Source organism: Ischnura elegans, chromosome 3, assembly GCF_921293095.1.
Source record: "Ischnura elegans chromosome 3, ioIscEleg1.1, whole genome shotgun sequence".
Classification (NCBI taxonomy): domain Eukaryota; kingdom Metazoa; phylum Arthropoda; class Insecta; order Odonata; family Coenagrionidae; genus Ischnura; species Ischnura elegans.
Genome location: NC_060248.1, coordinates 8,732,899 through 8,752,615, shown reverse-complemented (window position 1 = coordinate 8,752,615; position 19,717 = coordinate 8,732,899). Strand labels below are relative to the sequence as shown.

General features: G+C 38.9%; 1 protein-coding gene and 1 non-coding gene across 2 annotated transcripts in view; one reads left to right on the top strand and one right to left on the bottom strand.

Moving 5' to 3' along the window:
• Positions 1 to 16,725, top strand: part of LOC124155421 — a 249,543-nt gene extending 232,818 nt beyond the window's left edge. Inside the window, exons 3-5 of the mRNA XM_046529216.1 lie at positions 2,058 to 2,234; positions 12,074 to 12,188; positions 15,471 to 16,725. Of these exons, the coding sequence (XP_046385172.1) occupies positions 2,058 to 2,234; positions 12,074 to 12,188; positions 15,471 to 15,603 (425 nt within the window). The 3' untranslated portion in view covers positions 15,604 to 16,725. The remainder of the gene's footprint in view (positions 1 to 2,057; positions 2,235 to 12,073; positions 12,189 to 15,470) is intronic.
• On the bottom strand, positions 9,947 to 10,019 carry Trnaa-agc. Its single transcript has one exon. It is a non-coding gene; the product is annotated as a tRNA-Ala (tRNA).
• Positions 16,726 to 19,717: the final 2,992 nt, after the last annotated feature.

The following is a 19,717-nucleotide window of genomic DNA, read 5'->3' as shown; positions in this document are numbered from 1 at the left end:
AAATTCTTTAAGGGCAGCATTCGAACTTACAAATAGGTTAGTAGATTTGTAATGTAGCCTCCTAACTTATGTATTCCTTAATGCATGTTTATGAATTTTCTTAGTATTTCTAAGAGCATGTTTTTCGTGCTGTTGCTTTATTGGAAAATTGCCTTCATTGTTATTAGGCAATTTTTGATTTTTCATGAATGTGTACATAATTCTTTTTTATAGCATGCGTAACATTTTTATATACGTGTGGTGTGCATGTGGCGGTCCTCTTGAATGCTGCATGCCGGTGATTGGTCACCCCCTGCCAAACACCCTAGAGGAGGCTAGCAAGGTATTATGTAGGTGTAGAGTGCACTCCCCACACTACTCCGCCACCAAGTAGAGTCGTCGCATACGCTTCCACTGTGAGAAAGGCCGTGTCCGCCATTGTCGGTCTAAACGTTTCCAAGATTCTTGTGGGGAAATAGCAACGAATTCATTTTTCCCATTGAACGTATGAAGATTTTCAGGCATTCAAGAAAATTTTAACGTTTTGGAGATCCTGTAAAAGAACAAAAATACATAAATTTGAAGCGTGACAACTATGGAAACGTTATAAGTTAAGTGAAACTCATTTATAGGGTTTTTAAATTTTTTTTGCTGATTTCATTCGTTGCCAGACAGTTGCCACTAATTTTCACTTACAAAAATGAAAAAACCAAATCCAAATGTGTCGACGCCCATGCTTCAACGCAGTCTGCAATTGGTGATGTGCAATATGATTGAGGTCTGCGACCATTCCACTTCGTAGTTATTATGCAACAGTATCAGTAAACAAACCAACGTGAATTTCATTTTATTTTTTACAAGAAATATTAACGTATTTTTCTGTAATCAAATCGTGCTCCGACGTTTTGAAACTCGTCCGAATATTTTTTATCTATCTTTATCGCCCCGAAAACAGCTCATTTAAGGCCATTAAATTGGGGGAAAAACATGTAGCAACTTTGGACAATCACACACAACTATAACCTAAGTAGGCACCTCCCCTATGCAGGGCTCGAACCCGCGGCCTTCGGTTTGGCAGGTGAAGATTTTACCCCACCGCCATCAATTGCAAAAATATTGCATAGCACTGTAAATAACTCCACAAATACTTCTTGAACATCACCTCCACTACGCTGAAGCTTCTTCCGCGATCAACTTTTCCTCCCAGTGTCTCGAAATGATCATATCGTTATTCTTTTGGTACTCTTTTTTTCTACTGTTTCGGCCGCGACAGCCACGCTGGCCACGGTTAGTGGTAGCGTGATGAACTGCTGATATCTCGGTAAACAACGCGCGTTCAGACGGTGATAGCATGGAGCACAATTAAGCCTGAATTACAAAATCATTTTTTTCAGATCCCTCAAAGGAACATATCCAGCGATAGGATTTCAGAGATAAAAAGATAAATCAATCGCTCGACCCAGGGGCGGATCCAGGATTTCTTTCTGGGGGTGGCTCAAGATACCTCGTGATACAAAACGAACGCAATGATAATGGGACCGTATTAAAAATCTTGCATATTTTTAAGGGTCTGGAGGGGGGGGGGCACCTGCCCCCGTGCCCCTCTCCCCTAGATCCGCCTATGGCTCGACCATTCATTATCTTAGGCACGCCGTCCCTACTTCCATCGCTTATTCCGTCACTTTCCCTATTTCAAAATGGTATTTTTACTAAAAGCCAAGCGTGGCGATGCGATCGCTATTAGCGGCCATTCGTTCTGATTGGCCTAAAGACAGATGGTACCAGCAGCGATGGTTTCCGCGACGGCAAAAAGAGACGTGTTGAGTGATTGCAAGAAGCGATGAGATCCCTAGAACCGTCGTGGAAAATGATTGCGTGAAACGGTCATTTTTCCGCCATCATTGGAGTGATCGCTGAAGATATCATTCGGAAGGGACGGAAGAAAAAAGATCGTGCGATTCATTTTGTTTTAAAGGCTTTTATTTACATAATTTTGATTGTACTAGATCGAACATGATGATTGTCGTCCGATAACACACGCATTCTTTTAGTGATGTTTTTTGTTTTTGTTTCTCCAGGCTCTTCGATCGATTGTTTCAAGTGCGTGTCCGTGGACGGGAGCCACCCGCCCTGTGACGACCCATTCCACAACAACTACACGTCGGACATCTTGGAGTCGCCGTGCATGGGCGGACGCAAGGGACGGAACGGACTCTTCCCAGCCACCGCGTGCATCAAACTGGCCGGAATCTACGGTGAGCATTCGGAGGAGGCTTACATGTGCCACGCTCCAAAGAAAAAAAGACGGGCGGACGATCAAGATGTCTATCGCATCTGTGAACTTTGATAGGCTATTATCATAGTCAGTGGAGTGATATAGCCTCAAAAAATTCATGCTGAAATTTTTACAAAAATCTGATTAAAAACGTACGAATAGTAACAAAAATCCTTGACCTTCCGCCCGTCAAACTAGGGCAGAAGAAAAAGGGTTGAGGACTACTACCTTTCATCCTATAACTATTAATCCTATTCTCTTCCTTCCCCTTTCCCCCGTTGATCCACCATTTTCAGAATCACACTGCCATTCCCACCGTCCCTTTTTCCCATCGCTCATTTCGACGCTTTCCATACTTACAACTGTCACTCAATTAAAAGGTCAGTGTAGCGTCACAATCGCTGTTAATGGCCGAGCGTTCTGATTGGCTGAAAGACGGTACCAGCGTAGTGACGGAAAAATGTCGGATAAAATCGAATTGTAAAGGCCTTATAGTTGCTTTGATGTTAAGCACACGAATACAAGTAATTTTTCAATCGATTTTTAATTTAGATGAAAGGCTCGAATTTTCAACAAAAATCGAAATTTGAACCAAAAGATCGATCAATTGAACAAATCAATGGTTTATATTTGTAAAATATACAATAAGTACAAAAGATGTTAATTATTCATTCTAAAAAGACTAAATACATATTTTAGCAGAGGGAAAAATGAATTTTTAGTAGTAAAAATTAACCACATAAAATTTTTCGGCATTCGGGCTTGGAACTATTCTGCATTAGTAAAATTTTTGAGAAAGATCAAACTGATGGAGATGCTTCCTTGATGACCGATAGCGTGCCTTTCCAATTTCACCTGTCTTAGAGAAAAGTCTTTCACATGGTACGGGTGATATTCTAATAAGCCAGGAGTGGCGCCACTCAGATCAAACAAAATGTTCAAGATCGACGTTGAAAAATCGAGTTTTGATCGACACTCGATGACCATGGCTCGATCTCTTCGATCTTTGACTACAAACTTCGATTTTCGATTTTAATCGAAATCGATTTTTCCATTACTGCACCAGCGATGGTTTCAGCACGGAAAAGAGGTCGTGCCACGGTCTTAGAATATGAGAAGGTCTGGACACTCTCCGTTCAGGCATGGTCATTTAATGAAGCCGTTTCCCGTTGAGGCCGGTAGGGGCGCCACCTATCCTGAAGGGCAAGTTTCCTACGTATCTGTATACGATACTTCAGTAATTATGAACTAATTTATGGCAAAAATGAATATAAACACATCGACAATGGTTACTAGTTAACAAGTTCATATGCACTTAACATCTTATAGCGGAAAATACCTAGAAATCGTTCTCATACGTGAGTATTAATCAAATGGAAGGCGTTGGATTTCAGCTTCGTCTGCTTCCATACCTTTGTAAAATCAGTTACAGCCATAACGAAAGATTGTCAGCAGTTAAAACCTTATGTAGTGAGGAAAGGTATATTTAAGGAAATAATTATTTATAGCTATCTTGTGGTAAACGTAATATAAGTTGTCATAGAAGCTACGTACGCACCATTGCCTCTGAGCCCATCGGCATGTTTCCACGGCCTTATAAGAATATAGATGTTATTCCTTGCTTTCAAACACTATTAACAAATATAATATCAGAAACGCAAACGGCTTATTACCAAGGCCGAAGTGAAATACTTCTTATGAAGTGACGTGTGTTAATGTTTTTAATCTCCTGAGTCTCGATCAAGTGATAATAATAATGGCAGGGCACAGCAAACCTAAAAAATGATTCTATCCTAGGGACGTTTTGCGGGTATAGAATAGGCATATTTAATCGTTGAACGGGGTGAATAATTTCCGGAAGTACCATTATTACCGTTAAAGGCTATTTTATAACGATGCTTGCCTACTCACCAAAGGAATAATTTGAGATTTAAGGAAGTAAAATACCATATGAAAGATAAGAACGAAAGAGATTTTGCAAATAATTTCCGAATAAACTTCCACGAAAACAGTGCAATGGATATAATCCGAGGGATTCGCGGATGTCTGATCACTTTCAGGTGCTGGAAAATCTGAAATATTATCCCTCGCCCAAAAATAAGATGAGTAGTACGACAGCAAGGGTGCCGACTTACAAAAAATATTGGGGGGGCCCAAACCGAGGACCTTGCCCCGGTAAATTTTATAAGTTGTGAAATTTAAGTTTTTTTAAGCATTTTAGAAGAGCCATATGATCAACATTAGAACCCTGATCACTCGAATCTCGATATCTGGATACTTCGGGGAAAATTGACTAGCCTGACACATTTTTTTCCTCACGTCTGTTACGAATTTTTGGGGGGGCTCGGGCCCCCTCAGGCCCCATGGAGTTAGCGCCACTGTACGACAGAAACCACAGGCTAATACTGCTAATACGCGGTAAATGTACTTTTCATGATAGTTGCACGCACCATCGATAACAGCTGCATTAAAAGAAATCAACGAAAGAGGTATTAAGAATGAAAACGATTCACATTTTTCCAACTTATATAATGTACACACACATCAAATTTACATTTCCAGAATGATTACACAATGCTATTGAAACTGAGATTATTATACAATCAATGCAAGGTAATGTCATGAAAAATAAATTTTGAGTACTCACAATTTTACATTTCTATTAATTCTTTCTATTACTAATTTCTATTTCTAATTACCAATCATTCTAAGAGATTCAATTTAGTAGGAGATAATGATGAATAATTGATGAAAGCCGTCGCACATCTTGCATTTTCTCAGTGTTACTTCATTCCTCCACTGTGAATGACATTGACCACTGGAACAGCAGAACCTGTAATTTAAAATATGTATAAATTTTGGAGCTTTAGCACACCAAAAAAAGGAATCGTACAGCTATTTCATCGCTTCTCAGGGTCCTTGGGGACTCTAAAAAGCGAAATCCCCGAAGTCTTGTGGCCATAACCGCAGTGGTGCAACGCGGTACCACACACGTCCACGGCATTTACCTTTTTTCAGTAAATCCGCGATATATATCCACGAAATATTAATGTAGAACAATAAGGAAATAATGCAGAAGACTAACATTCGAAAATAAATGAAAACTAAATCTTAATCAATTACAAAAATGACTATTTCCACTAACCTGTAGTATGCGCTCAACAATACGGAAATTAACTTACCCGGTAATTCTTGCCCTCCAGAATACGTGGCGCCGCCCCGGCAAACGTGCGGCAGGTTGAGGAAACGACTTCAATAAAAGACCATGGGTTCCCAATGGAGTGGGATAGGAAGTGTCATGGGGCTGGGTCGTGCCAAGTGAAGGAAAAAGGGATGAGATAACCATCCTTGGAACCATCGCGGAAAATGATGGCGTGGAACAGCAAATTTTCCACAATCATTAGAGCGATCGCTGGAGCTATCGCTTTGAAGGACGGGAGAAAATGATCGCGTGATTCTGGTTTCACCCAACATTCTTCCCTCCAACACTGTTTTCAGCATCCCCTCCCCGCTAAGTACTCCTCCCACCATGGGCGCAGCCAAGAATTAGGGCTAGGGGGGTTTTTGGAGCAACCAATACTTTGGTGTGTTGGGGTATTGCATACCCGTCAGGGTAAGTGGGAGTTGCGGGGGCCCTCCTCCAGAAATCTGTTTAAGATTAATGGTTCCAAATGGCGATTTTTACGGCTTTCTGAGGGATATTTGATTAATCCTAAGACTTTTATACAAGTAATACTAATCCATTAAGTAAAATGGATTAAATTTAAAAATTTCTCTGAGCTCTGGGGGGGGGGGGTTTGGGGGTTAAAACCCCCCCCCCTCGCTGCGCCACTGCCTCCCACCCATACCTTCTGTTTCCTCCGTATCTCATCTAAAAGCTGCCTCTCCACACCCACCATGTCCAGCACTTTTTCGTTCCTCCTCCTCTCCGTCCACCTCCCCTTCTCCATTCTTCGCCACACCCACATCTCGAACGTCTCCAATCTTCTCTCGTCCTCCTTCCTAAGAGTCCACGTTTCTGCACCGTACAGCGCGCTCTTCAACAGCAAGTTTTTCTTCCAATTCTTACATAACCCTCCTTTCATCTTTTGTGTCCACGAACGTCTCCCCTGCCAATTAAAATCTCTTCCTTATGACTACACTGCTGTGTCGGTGTTCCACCAGTATGCTGCCCAAATACATTTTTTGTAACTGAATAACAACCACGTCTAGCTCAGGAGGGGTACAAAATTTTTACTCTCCCCAGAAGCCAGCTTTCATTAGTTGCACTTGTCGATGTACCATTAAAAATAAGTGATAACCTGGAAGATATATCTGGAATCAATGACCAAAACTCAAAATAAACAGGAGGAGCCTTTTCACTGTTGTCGGTGTAACCAGAAAACAATTACAGAGTTAATGTCCCAAAACATACTGGCGTACGCTATTTTACACTACTTTGCACAGGGGCGGATCCAGGATTTTTTTCTGGGAGGGGCACAAGCAAGGCCGTATCCAGGATTTTGTTCTGGGAGGGGCACAAGGATACCTCGTAATACAAAACTAACGCAATGATAATGGGACCGTATTAAAAATCTTGCATATTTTTGAGGGTCTGGGGGGGCACGTGCCCCTGTGCCCCCCCCTGGATCCGCCTATGACTTTGCATATTTATCATAATTGGCATCACAATCAATATTTATAGACAATTTCAACTCATCTTTTCAACATCGGAGACCTGGAACTAATTTCCGTTACGGTTCCCACAAAGATAAGAGAAAATCTAACTTCGCAGGCTCCAGAGATCAAGACATAATCTGCGTCACTATATACTGGACATAACAACGACATTAAACTCAGGATTTTAAACATACCTTTTCAAGCCGTAACGCAGCTCACAAATGCAAAATCGCCGACTCCTTCCATTTCGAGGCTTCTTTATCGGAAAGAACAGTTGTGACTTAATCGCCGCACGACGACATTAGATAATACTGATTTCCAGAAGGACAACTTTCATGGGTTTCACTGAGAAATTACGACGGAGGTTTTTTCGATAAGAGCTAGCAACAAGACAAACATCGCGACCAACCTGCACTTTCAAAACATCGCTGACGGCACGAATGTTACAAAAGAAGATATTCAAAAATTCTCCAGGTATGCTGTCACCGAACGCGCATTTTAATGGGTTTACAAAAGTCGCCACTCGCGTCGCTGACGGTGAAAGTGATTCAAGTTTCACGAGTAAATAATGAACAATTGGGGGTATTAGCCGATATTTATAACCCTAATGATGTGATCTATCAAATCCATAAGATTAGCATGCTATTTCTTGTAATTACATACATTATACTGCAAATTTTTGGAAAGAGGTGGGTCACATTGCACTCATCAGCGCGCCGCGGAGTTTTTTGAAAACGATTAAAATGCGACCGAAGAGGCAACAGAAATCTGCCGTCAATGGGATGGAATTGTGTCTCCTCTATGCAGGCCCCTCAGACAAATACGAAATGAAATACAGTGCGCGCAGGAAATAATCAATTTGAAAAGATGTAATACCTGGAATTGAGAAGTACTCACCAAGGGCGGACCCAGGATCATAACTAAGGGGGGGGGGGCAAGCCAAGTTGTGACATTTTAGCATGGAAAAGGTGAATGAAACGCACATTTTAAGAAAATTATAACAGCGCTTTCTTATGGTTTATGAAATTATTTCCTTGAAAAATAGTTTTATTATAGTTACATATCTTATCGTGGGTTTAAAGAAAATTTGTTGAATACTTTCATTTCAATTCAGTACTGATTTTGCTTAAAGACTTTTGCTATTTTTGCTTCTAAGGGGGGGGGCAGCTACCCCTCCCAGTGGCGAATACCTATGGGGGGCGCGCCCCCCCCCCCTTGCGGGCCCGTCCGCATTGCCTAACCACAATAATAACTTTTTTAAACCATACAATGGCATTGTCTTGTGCATGCGTATTATCAGTTTAAATAAAAATTTGTTTAACTTTGCATATTACTTAATGATTTGTAACTATGACAAAAGTTAAAGAAGGTCAATATTCCTTTTTCTCCCCCTTGAGTTTTTTCTGTTTCCGCTGCTGCCCCCCCTGCCCATCCCTGAGTACGCCCATGGTACTCAAAGTGTGAATTTGCAATTTTATACTGGATAATTGCAATTTTCTCTTTAAATTGAGGGTTTTAATTGTAGGTACTCGTGGAAACTCATAATTGTGCTATTTTCTCAGTGATAGTAGTGTTCCAGATTGGCAATATGTAACATACCGAAATAAATGTAAAATATATTTAAAAATATGATAGTACCAGTACATGCATAGGAAGTAAAGTTTTATCTCTGTTGCAGCATACTGGATAGCTCTTGGCGACGGAAAGTTGTACTGCAAATATTCAAATCTCATCATTCCAGAGTGGGGGAGATATTCCCCACATAAATATCCCTGGTAGGTACTTCATTCAATGACGATATCTGTCAATTAAAAATGACTAGCATTGGCAATTGAGTTGATGTACTGGCTAAAACATATTTTATTGAAGGATCTAGATGGCAGGGTAATCGAGGAACATTTTTCGACGACACTCACAGAGTCTTCAATTAGTCATGTTAAATTGCTCATAAAATAATGAATGTAATACCATGGGCGTACCCAGCGAGTGGTAGGGGAGGGCAACCTTCCCCCCCCCCCCCCAGAAGTAAAAATAAATGTTGTTAAAAACTATGTAATGAAAAAAGTTATGAACAAATTTTACTTTTGAAGAAAAATGATACAAGTATAAGACATGGAACTAAAATAAAAATCATTATTTTTTCAAGCAAATAATTATAAAAACTAAAAAATTGTTGTCATAATTTCCTTAAAATTTTGGTTTCGTTAACCTTTTCTGTGCAAAAAAGTTTCAACTTGAACGACTGCGGCTAGTTTTGATTCTGGGTATGCCCATGTGTCATACATCTAAGAATCAGTGACCATTTACCTAGGCCTGCACTCACACCATGATCTCCCAAATCTAAGCTCCTTGTTCTTGCCTCATACTTTGGCAATTGAGATATTATGCTTACCTTATTGGTACATAGTTAATAGGCACTAAATGGATCACAGAGTTAAGAACACACTTGTAGAATATTCCAAGGAAATGATCTGAGATTCCAAAGAATTAGTGCATAGAGAAACGAATTCAGATGGAAATACATACCTACCTTCTGAAATGTTACAAGGCACAGTGGGAATGATCACATAACATCAGGGAGGCTAAGAGTTAAGGCTAGGGGGGTTTTAGGCGCAACTACATACATAATACTTGGGGGTATGGGGTATTGCATACCCTCCAGGGTAGGCAGGAGTTATGGGGGCCCTCCTCCAGAAAAATGTTAAGACTAATGGTTCGAAATGGCAAGTTTTTTCGGCTCTCTGGCGGATATTTGATTAATCCTAACACTATGCTATAAGAAAAGCTGATCCAATTAAGTAAAATGGATGAAACTTAAAAATTTCTATGACCTCTGGGGGGGTTTATCCCCCAAAACATCTCGCTGCACCACTGCAGAACATATTCCTAGCCACTTCACAGTTCATTAAAGTATTTTACTTGTTAAAGTAGCTTTACAAAGCACTGCTGGAACAAGTGACTTTGTACGCAGTCACGCGTACGAGTGAAAAAGTTAAATACACCAATGGATGAAGTTTGCCATGAAAAAATATTTGACTCAGCCGGGATTCGAACCCAGATCTCCCGATTGCTGGTCAGGCGTGTTTACCAGTTTCACCACCAAGCCATTTTCTCAAAGTGAACTTCGGGATGGGTTTTACCAAACAAGATGTTCACATCACAAGTCCAAACTGTGGCACATCTGGTGAGGGTCGTGCTTACTAAGCCACTGTTGGGGTGAAAAACCCCTCTTTTGCTGCTGGTCTACGACAATGAATTTCAACAGTGTCGACTTGTGACATGAACATCTTGTTTGGTAAAACCCATCCCGAAGTTCGCTCTGAGAAAATATTCAGAGTTGCCCATGGTTGTCCCTCTCAGGGGTGAATATAAGAAACAGGATATAATGGTCCACGCCACCTCCAAAATAAGCTTCTATACACTCCACAGGGGAGAGTGGGGTAGTCTAGTGGGTAGAGTGGTTGCCTGCTGATCAAAGGGTCCTCGCTTCAAATCCATGGAGAAGCCCTCGGACTCTCCTGCATAATATGTACTTCTCAAATTGCAAGGTACAGGAGCTGGCTCTGTCTCTCTATAAATCCAGTGTGGACCGCAACTTGAGAAAGCTAGATAATTGCCCAGAGCAATGAGTTACTTACCCCAAGGTTATAGGTTCCTTATGCAGCACAAGGCGGGTGACTTGAGAATTAGATGGGTTCGAGTCCCACCTGGTTAAGATATGCTCATCCAGGGCATGGACATGTGTGCACGTTTGATTGTTAGATGTTATCAAAAACCCTGGATGTGAAGGCCAAATAGTGCTATTTTTGGAGGTGTGGAAATCAATAAATAAAAACTGAAATTTTATTCCTCTGTAGGCACAGTTGTTAAAATTCCTCCTATCTCAATGAGACTTAAGAAATTTTTTCCCAATCATTTCTCCTTCACCATACACATATTCCTCAATTCTCAATCATCCCTTCACTAATTAGGAGGAAAAAAATAGTTCAATGTCTCCCTTTTCTCCCAAAGATTTTGAGGAGAGAGGGAAGATCATATGTATTCAGATCAATACAAAGTACCACCAGATCAACCAGTTGCTCAACACATTTAAGCATGACCAAGAAGGTTGTATGTAGCAGCCAGTGCAGGGAGGCAGGAGGTTTAACATGGTTTTATCCCCTTTCTGCTTCATAATGGCTCCATCAAATTACTCTGTCTCCTCCATATCTCATTTAAAATCTTTCTTTCTTTTTGCCCACCATGTCCAGCACTTAATGCTCCTCCTCCTCTCTGGCCACTTTACCTTCTCCATTCTCCTCAGCAGCCACAACAAAAAGGGCCACCAGTCTTTTCTGCTCTTTTTCCTAATTTTAATCATATGATATCTATCTTACATTGAAATAAAATTAGAAAAAACAAAATTTTTTTTTTTTAATTATAAAAAATTACTATTTGTGCATGATATTACTTAATGTTTTTTATTCACACCATTAAAATTATGTTTCAGAAGGATTACTCATAAATTTACTAATTTTGGAGAGAATTAAACAATGTTTTTGGGTTTTCTTTGGCCGTATCATTCAATGTTAGGTTTGTTTAAAATATAAGTACATATTATTAAGTAGCATAATGTCATGTTCTTCAGCTGTGTCCAATAATTATGTGTAAGAGAGAGAATAAAAATTATACTTCTCTGTGAAAATACGTAACTGATAATAATCTCCCAGGTATATGGGTTTAAACCCATTCCAAATTGTTTGTGACCTATGGTCTAAGGAACTCACTATAAATAAACGCTCCCAAAATGTACCCCTTAGGAAAATGATTCCCCATTTCATTTATTTTTCTGGTTATAGCTTTGATTACAAACAGCACAAGTTCCAATTAACTTGCTTTAAAAAATTATTTAAAGCTAAAATTTTGAAAACTAATTTCAATTTACAGGCAAAGACATTAATGTGAGCACAAACATTTAACTTGAATTTTAATGCAAGCTGGAATCAATCAGGGTTGGCAATTCATCTAGTGTCAATTGATATTCCATATTTATTCACCAAAATGTGAATGTGATCATATCACATAAATTATGCATATGCATAGCTAAACGACAAAATACATGGCTAAGTATCAATTAACTGAGAAAAAATATTACTTAACCTAATGCAACTTTTATTTCAGATGACTCGGGAAAAAGGCTGACTGTTCGTGGATGTGCCCTCGACAGCGGTACTTTAACAACGGATACAGAGATTATAAGGATGTCCCACTGTGGTGGATTTTACTTTGATGGCAGGTAAATGTAAACAAAACTACAACATAATGTAAAAATTCTTGGCTTCATGCAGTTTGATTAATAATAAAAGTACTCTACTGGTGAAAGTATATCCATATGGAGCATTGTGTGAATTAGCTCTACCTGACTCCCCTCCTGACTTGAACCTCATCTTAAATCAACAACAAGACCTCTTCTCTTCCTTCCTCTCCTTTGCTTTCCAATAGTCTTTGCTATAAAGAACGTTTCATACGGGGCACGTACTTGTGCAATCTGATGTGTATACGAAGGCACAGTCAACATTGCATCGTGTTAAGTGTTGCTGGAACACATGCCAGAATGTGTGGACGTGAGATGGCAAAATAGCCAATGTTCTAATTTCGTTCATGCATTGGCAGATTCCACGCCATTTTAGAAATTAATGCACTACTTACCTGTACAATTCCGTGCACCATAAAAAACGGCCTTAACAGACAAGTTAATATTCCCTCCCTGTTAAGTACTCAATTCATCCAAACTCTCAGTTTCCATCGACTCTTATCTAAGCATATAACCTCACCCATTGTATCCAGCACTTTGTCATTCCTTTTTCTCCTCATCCACTTCCCCTTCTCCTTTCTTCTCCACACTCACATCCCCTCTTTCTCCATATTCACTACTAGATGTTCCGGCTTCTACTCTCCATATCAGACTCTTCAACAGTCTGTTCCTTACTTTCTTGCATGATCATCCTCTCACCAGCTCCTCCCTGTCCATGAATGCCTGCTTCAATGATATAATGCCTCCTTCCAAATGTTCATAGTGATGCATCTGCTATTCTCCAATGTGCTGCCCAAATAGTTAAACCACTTCACCGACTCAACTGTGTGACCATCTACTTGTGTGTTGAATCTCACATTTCTAGCCCCTGATGCTTAACAAAACCACAGTACTTTAGTGTTTTTTTATTTATCCACTGGTGGTAATATGAAAAGAATTTCTGGGAAAGTTAACAGGACAAAAGATACAGTGTCTGGCGTGATACGGTAGAAATCTTTCATATTCAGCCCAGTAAATCCACTTGTCTGTTTCCACACACTTTTAGGGAGGAGTTTTAAAACGAGAGGGAGAGATCATAGACAATGTTTTTAAATAGCGACAACTCATCAGGAATTGCGAGACATTTGAATGATGAAAACCACTGTTGCAATTTTGATGCAAAAATTTTACATGTACATGACAAGGGGCGGAAACTGGATTTCTTAGAGCAGTTGAAATTGTTAATTGCCCTGCTAATTTTAAATTATGTAACGACCATATGTTCCCATTCCACTCACCCCCCCTGAACATAACCCTACCTCCCACCCATTGCCCATTGACGACATCATTAACCTTGGAATGAACACGCCCCAATTAACCTCCCCTCCCTCCCTCTCCCCTCCACCCCCTCCTGAAAAACTCTACCAATATAAAAAGGCTATCACACAAGGATATGTACCTTGATAATGGCACCAGTTGCTGTAACCATGGTTGGTTTAAATAAAAGTGTGTGGAAAAACAGACAAGTGGTTTTACTAAGCTGAATAAAAGGACAAGATATTTAGCACGAAACAAATAATCTATCTGGTTTACTTTTACACTAATTTTCAGCTCATTTTTTTTTACTTTGTACGGCTGATTTAGTGTCCACATGAATTGATATTTCTTCATAGTTTTTTTCCAAATACATTTATCGTTTATCTGTGATTTAGCGCTCATTTGAAACATAATAACTAGCTGAAATTTACATGGTCCAAAGGTTTGTTATATGTTGAAATGTTCCCAAAAATGTTACCTTCAACCCATAAATTGGTTAAAAATTGTTTGGGCCATCTTGCTGCAACGGTCCAAAATTACTTCCTTATTAATTAGATTGAACACTAAGCAGGTGAATCAATGCCAAAAAAATACTTTTCCCTGCTCTCCCCATTTTTATGATGGTCACAGGAATGCGAAGTATGTATTAGTTTCAGGACGTAATGCAGTGCGAATTAGGCCTTACCATCAAAATCCATGAGCACGTACCCCGATCCCTCGTCTAATATTACCCCTCTTTGCTGTAAGGGTCATACAATTGTTTATTCAGTCATTCTGGGAAAGAAATATTTGCTCCTTTCTCAAAAAATATAAATTAGGAGTTGAATTCTTTGTTTTTTGAGCAGCTTTTACAATTTTGAAATGCAATTCTACCATAAATATCAACTTGTATCTCAATTGCAGTAAATATAAACATCAACAAGAAATTGATGATACATAAAATCCGTCAATATTGATGGTAGAGATACATTCAAAATTTGACAATTCTTAGAAAAAAAAGAGAAATTCTTGCGAGCCCAACCTTGCGAGCGAGTCGGAGATAATATGGAGTCCTCGCTAGGATGGGTCAAAAAAGGTTGTTGCTGAGAGTGTGTGATTATTCACGAGACCCTTAATGAATGTCCCGCAAAAATGTTCCCCAAAGAGGGGACAGAAGAGTCTATTAGTGCTCAGTACAGCAGTCATGCTAAGGAGATAACTCCACCGTCTTGAAAGGGTGGAGTCATTTGGGTTGCTTCACTGTATTTCATATAAGAAAATATATTTATTGGGGGAGCACTCATTAGTACTGTGGTGACCTGTGGGAAAAAATCCAAGACTCACTCATGGTCATACTAGCCTCTATAAGTATGTATTCGGATCTAAAATTCCCCAATCCAAGGTATTCATTTTGTCAAGTGATAGTTTTTTAATTTCATTTTCTGCACGGAATGACTAAAGGGCGGAGTAAGGTTACTGTTTTCGGTAGAACAGATCTTTACTCTCTACAGTGTCATGGTGGCTAGCAGTAACTCTCATTGATTATGCAATTGAGGATTAGTATATGCGTACACAAGTGGTTTGATAATATATTTATCAATTGTTTTTAAAAAAAAGTTTTCATGAAGATGCTTATATATAGCTCTATTACATTCATATTGATTATTACATTATTCAACAATCACAAGTGGTAGTGGTTAGCAACATTTCCAGAACCTCCTATTAGTCATTTGTATATTTTAGGGTACCTATTGAAATTATTAATGTTCGTAAAAAGCATTGAAAATCACATAAGTTGTCTAAAGCTAGGTCAGTTAATTATAAAATTCTGTGGACCATACACATGTTTTTCTGTCAGAATATTTCCTGTTATACCCTTTTGCCAGAAAATTTTGCCATCTTATCTCTATGTATACCATTGAAGGGAATACGTATATGTGATTGTTGCTCCATTGTAAATTTTTAATGCTCTCCAATTGTGCTTTGCAGCTACGTCAGAGGCTGCCTCCAGAGCTGTGATGATGCCGATGCCTGCAACCATGCTACCAGAGCAACTTTCACCAGTGTTTTTGTGGCCATGCTTAGCAGCACCTTCATATTCTATCACTGTGGTTTCAGATAATGCTAGAATCCCTAACGTGAGATTTTAAATGTCATTTTGTATGCAATTGCACATCCCAATGGCTACATGTTAACACATGAACCAAAAAAAATCAAAATATAAAAGACATTCCTCCCTTGAAAAAAACTATTTATAGAGACATGTTGTAAGATAGCAAAGGGAATCAATAATGCCTTGTTGAGCTTGCTGTGTCATGCCTCTGGGACTTTGTTTTGGTCACAATATCTCTCTTTCCATGTACGAAGAATTGGCATCTTCGATACGATTGGTCAGAATGCTATCTTAATTGGATTGAATTTACATGTCGGAGGAGTAAAACAGCAAAGCTAAGACACAAAAGGAAATATATGCACCTCCATAAATTTAAGTGCTATGTAATCCTTATTATATAACCATAGAAATAATGCAATTTGTATGAATTTAGCACACTTTTGAATGGTAGGCATGCATTGAATAAACTATCATTAAAGGAGTCAGAGGAAAGAAGCAAAGATAAGGAAGGGCTGTACAATTGGTTTCAGGGTTAAATCAGATGGAAATCAGCGGAAAAGTTTGGAAACATTTTCATCGACCATTTAACTCTGAAGAAATATATTTTCATAACCATATGTAATCACGTTATGTAGGGTATTTTAGCCACCATATCATACCATTCTCAACCAATCAAATGTTCTGGAAGTAACGGTCACATTATTTCATTGTGTACATACAAGTAATGTTTGTATTTTATAATGATGGTAAAGAGAGGATGAAAGTTACCTAGGATGCAATTATGTAAAATTAGCGTATAATTAAAGTGATTTCATAATTGTATATGTATTTGAGTACAGTATGTTGTAAATATTTGATGCTGATGGTGCAATATGGTTTTTTTGTTCTCATAAAGAATTAATGCTTGAATATTGTTGGCCGGGGTGAGACGAGTTTGTTTTAGAGTGTCGAGTTGTTATTAAAAAACTCTCATGCACAATATATTTTAACTACAGAGGACTGTAGTATTTCAAACAGCATGGTTTACCTTCAGTTCAACTTGCGTTTAACTTTCTATCAGCCAGTGCACTTATTTGTAATAAACTGTAATATTCTTCTATCAAAACTGAATAAAAAGCTTTTTACAAACTATATTACAAGATATTTAATACTTCAGGCCTAAACAATAATAGGATGGTTTCCTATTATTTTTTATTGCCTAAATCGAAAGATTATTCCTCATGGAGAACGCGTTTCATGCTTTTAGATTTTTAATGAGGATATATATTTTTTGTGAGTAAATGAAAAGTGAAAATTTTCAAATACGCGAAAACGTGATGGCTAAGTATGAATGCTGGGAAAACCCCGAGTGACGTCAGTCTAATTTCCACTGCAGCATTGTGAGGTGACCTTGGTGCGAGGCTATGAGCGCTGCTACAATGCAGGCTGCTAGCAGTTAGCAGAGTACCCTGCTAGCAGGTACATGTCGGAGGAGTAAAACAGCAAAGCTAAAACACAAAAGGAGCTATATGCACCTTGATGCATACATACTTAGTTCAAAAAAAGGATTTTGGTTGGTTCGAAGGCAATTTCAATTGGTGATAATTACAAGACGTTCCCCATGAGCTCTGCGCCTCATGCATGTATTGGTAATCTCGGACGATGTAAAACTCCTGACAACTCGTATATCATCTAGGATGCATCTAGGTCCCTGTGACGTCATGTGGAGGGGCATTCCATGAGCGCCAATCTGGCCTTTTTCAAATGAGGTTAAAATTGACCATTAACACCTGCCTTGTCTGAGATCTCTAAAACCAAATAATTTGTATCTTATGAATACACTAATGGTGGGTAATGAATCGCAATCAATGCCTTTCATTTTCTTTTATGATGGAAACTACCCTATTATTGAAAAAAGTACTTGAGCTCATTATCATTGTAAACCAAAAGCAGCATATACAAAATGAACTGAGGGGCTTAAAGAGCTTGTATAAAAAATCATGTAAAAAGTTACAGAAAAGAAGTGTTATTCACACATATTGCTGCAATACCTGAAAATTCTTCAGAGTACATCCCTTTGCTGTCAACACACTTTTGCCAGGGGCTTTCCCATGACTCGTAAGCCCTCGTAAGTATTCTTGATGGCACTTGGTGTCCCACAATTGTGTCCTTTGTCGAGGGAGGACCACACTAGCACCAATGCCTAGTGATACAAGTGACAAAAAAGTCTGAAATTAGTCATGAAATTCTGCCAAATACTATAGTTGGATGAGTTCAGCTCGGACTACTATGACTAAAGAGTGTAGCATTCATGCACTCAGGGTAGGGGCCCTTCCCATGGGCTACTAACCTTTTGTGGGGTGAAATGGATCTGACAGGCAAATCGCGAGTGTTTTTTGATTTCTCCTCACCACTATATGGTGTCATTGACACTTTACACTCATAGTAGCTGTTCCTTTTGACATTCTCTATGCCATCTTTAGCTTTTCACATACATGCAACAGTTCAGTGACGGATTATCTATTCAGCATTATTAAGTAAAATATTGGCAAAATAAAGCAAAATAAAAGCTTTATTAGTTAAATGAGATGACATAATAAAAAAACAATGTACTTATGGAACTTAAATACTAAAATACATTACATATAATAATGCTTAGCAGCCAATAGAGCAAGTTAACCCTTTCCTGCCGACACCCGTGGCACCGAGTCCATGGGGCCTTTGGGGGGCCCGAGCCCCCTCAATTCGTTATGAGTGTGAGGAAAAAATATGTCTGGCTTCTCGATTTTCCCTGTCGTGTCCAGACATCGATATTTGAGTTATCAGTGTTTTAATGTTGATCATATGACTCTTCTAAAATGTTCTAAAAAAAAGATCTCCAGTTTGGCCCCCTCCAATATTTTTTGTTAGTCCACATCCCTGGCTGGCGCCTACAATTGGAAAATGTTTCCCATGCTAAGAGTTACTCGATCTCAGGTGTTCTGTGTATAATGATGCCTGTCGGCTTCACTGGGCACCTGGCACGAAAGGTTAAATCATACCTTGCTAGATGGGTCAGTGGTCATATAACGGCATGTAAAGAGGTCTATGCATAGCACGAAAGATATCACATAAGTGTTTGACTAAACTGATAATTGGGCTTAAAACTTTAAAGGTGTACCATTGAGCCATGGTAAGAGGTAATAATGTTTTTTCACATCCCTACCTGACAGGTACATTGGGCCTGACGAAAGGTTAGGTAACACTTGGACAATTTTTGTTTGCGTCATGCTAAGACTTGACTCAGGATATGATCTCGGGACCCCAGGTTCAGAGGCACTCAAGCAGTGGCAAAGCCAGGAATTTCATTCAGGGGGGATCCAAAACCAGGGAGGAAAATAAAAAAAACAGGGCTCCAAGTAATGGGTTTTTAACTAATTTTAACACTTTTATAGTCTGAAAAACTTAATTTGTTAGAGAAATATTTTGTAAATCCATGATATTTCAATATTTTGTTTTCTTTTATGAAGGAAAATAATTGTGTTTTTATTAGTGATGGGTCGATTCCAAAATTTTATCGATTCCGATCCCGATTCCGATTCTGAAATTTCGATTCCGATTCTACCGATACTGATTCCATCGATTCTGATGCCATAGGCTCCAAGAAAAATATCACTTAATTCCAGGCAATAAGAAAACCACTTTAAAAAATATTACTCTGTGAAAGAGTCAGTTGACAAAAGCATCTTTCATATCATCACTATGTAATTAAAATATAATAGCTAAATTTCAAAACAGAACATACCTGAAAAGTGGTGCTACATGATAGGTATTACTTTAGAATATTGGCACTCATAATATGTCGACCATATATATGTATCCAAACTACAAGGGAGAGCCCTGAGTACAGAAATGTTCATAGCTGTAATAAAGATTGCATACTACGTATATGAATCATGTAATACTTGGCCCTTTCAAATTCTCAAGCAGAAAAACCAATTATTCTACATGCTCAGCCAGCAGGTTTTGACGTCTCCATGTTACATTATTACTGCCTGCAGAAAATTGCCTTTTGCTACACACATGTGTGACTAGGCAAGTACTTTCCTACCAAAATTGCAATTGACTTTGGAATTTTTATTAAAAATTATATCATCGATTTTTT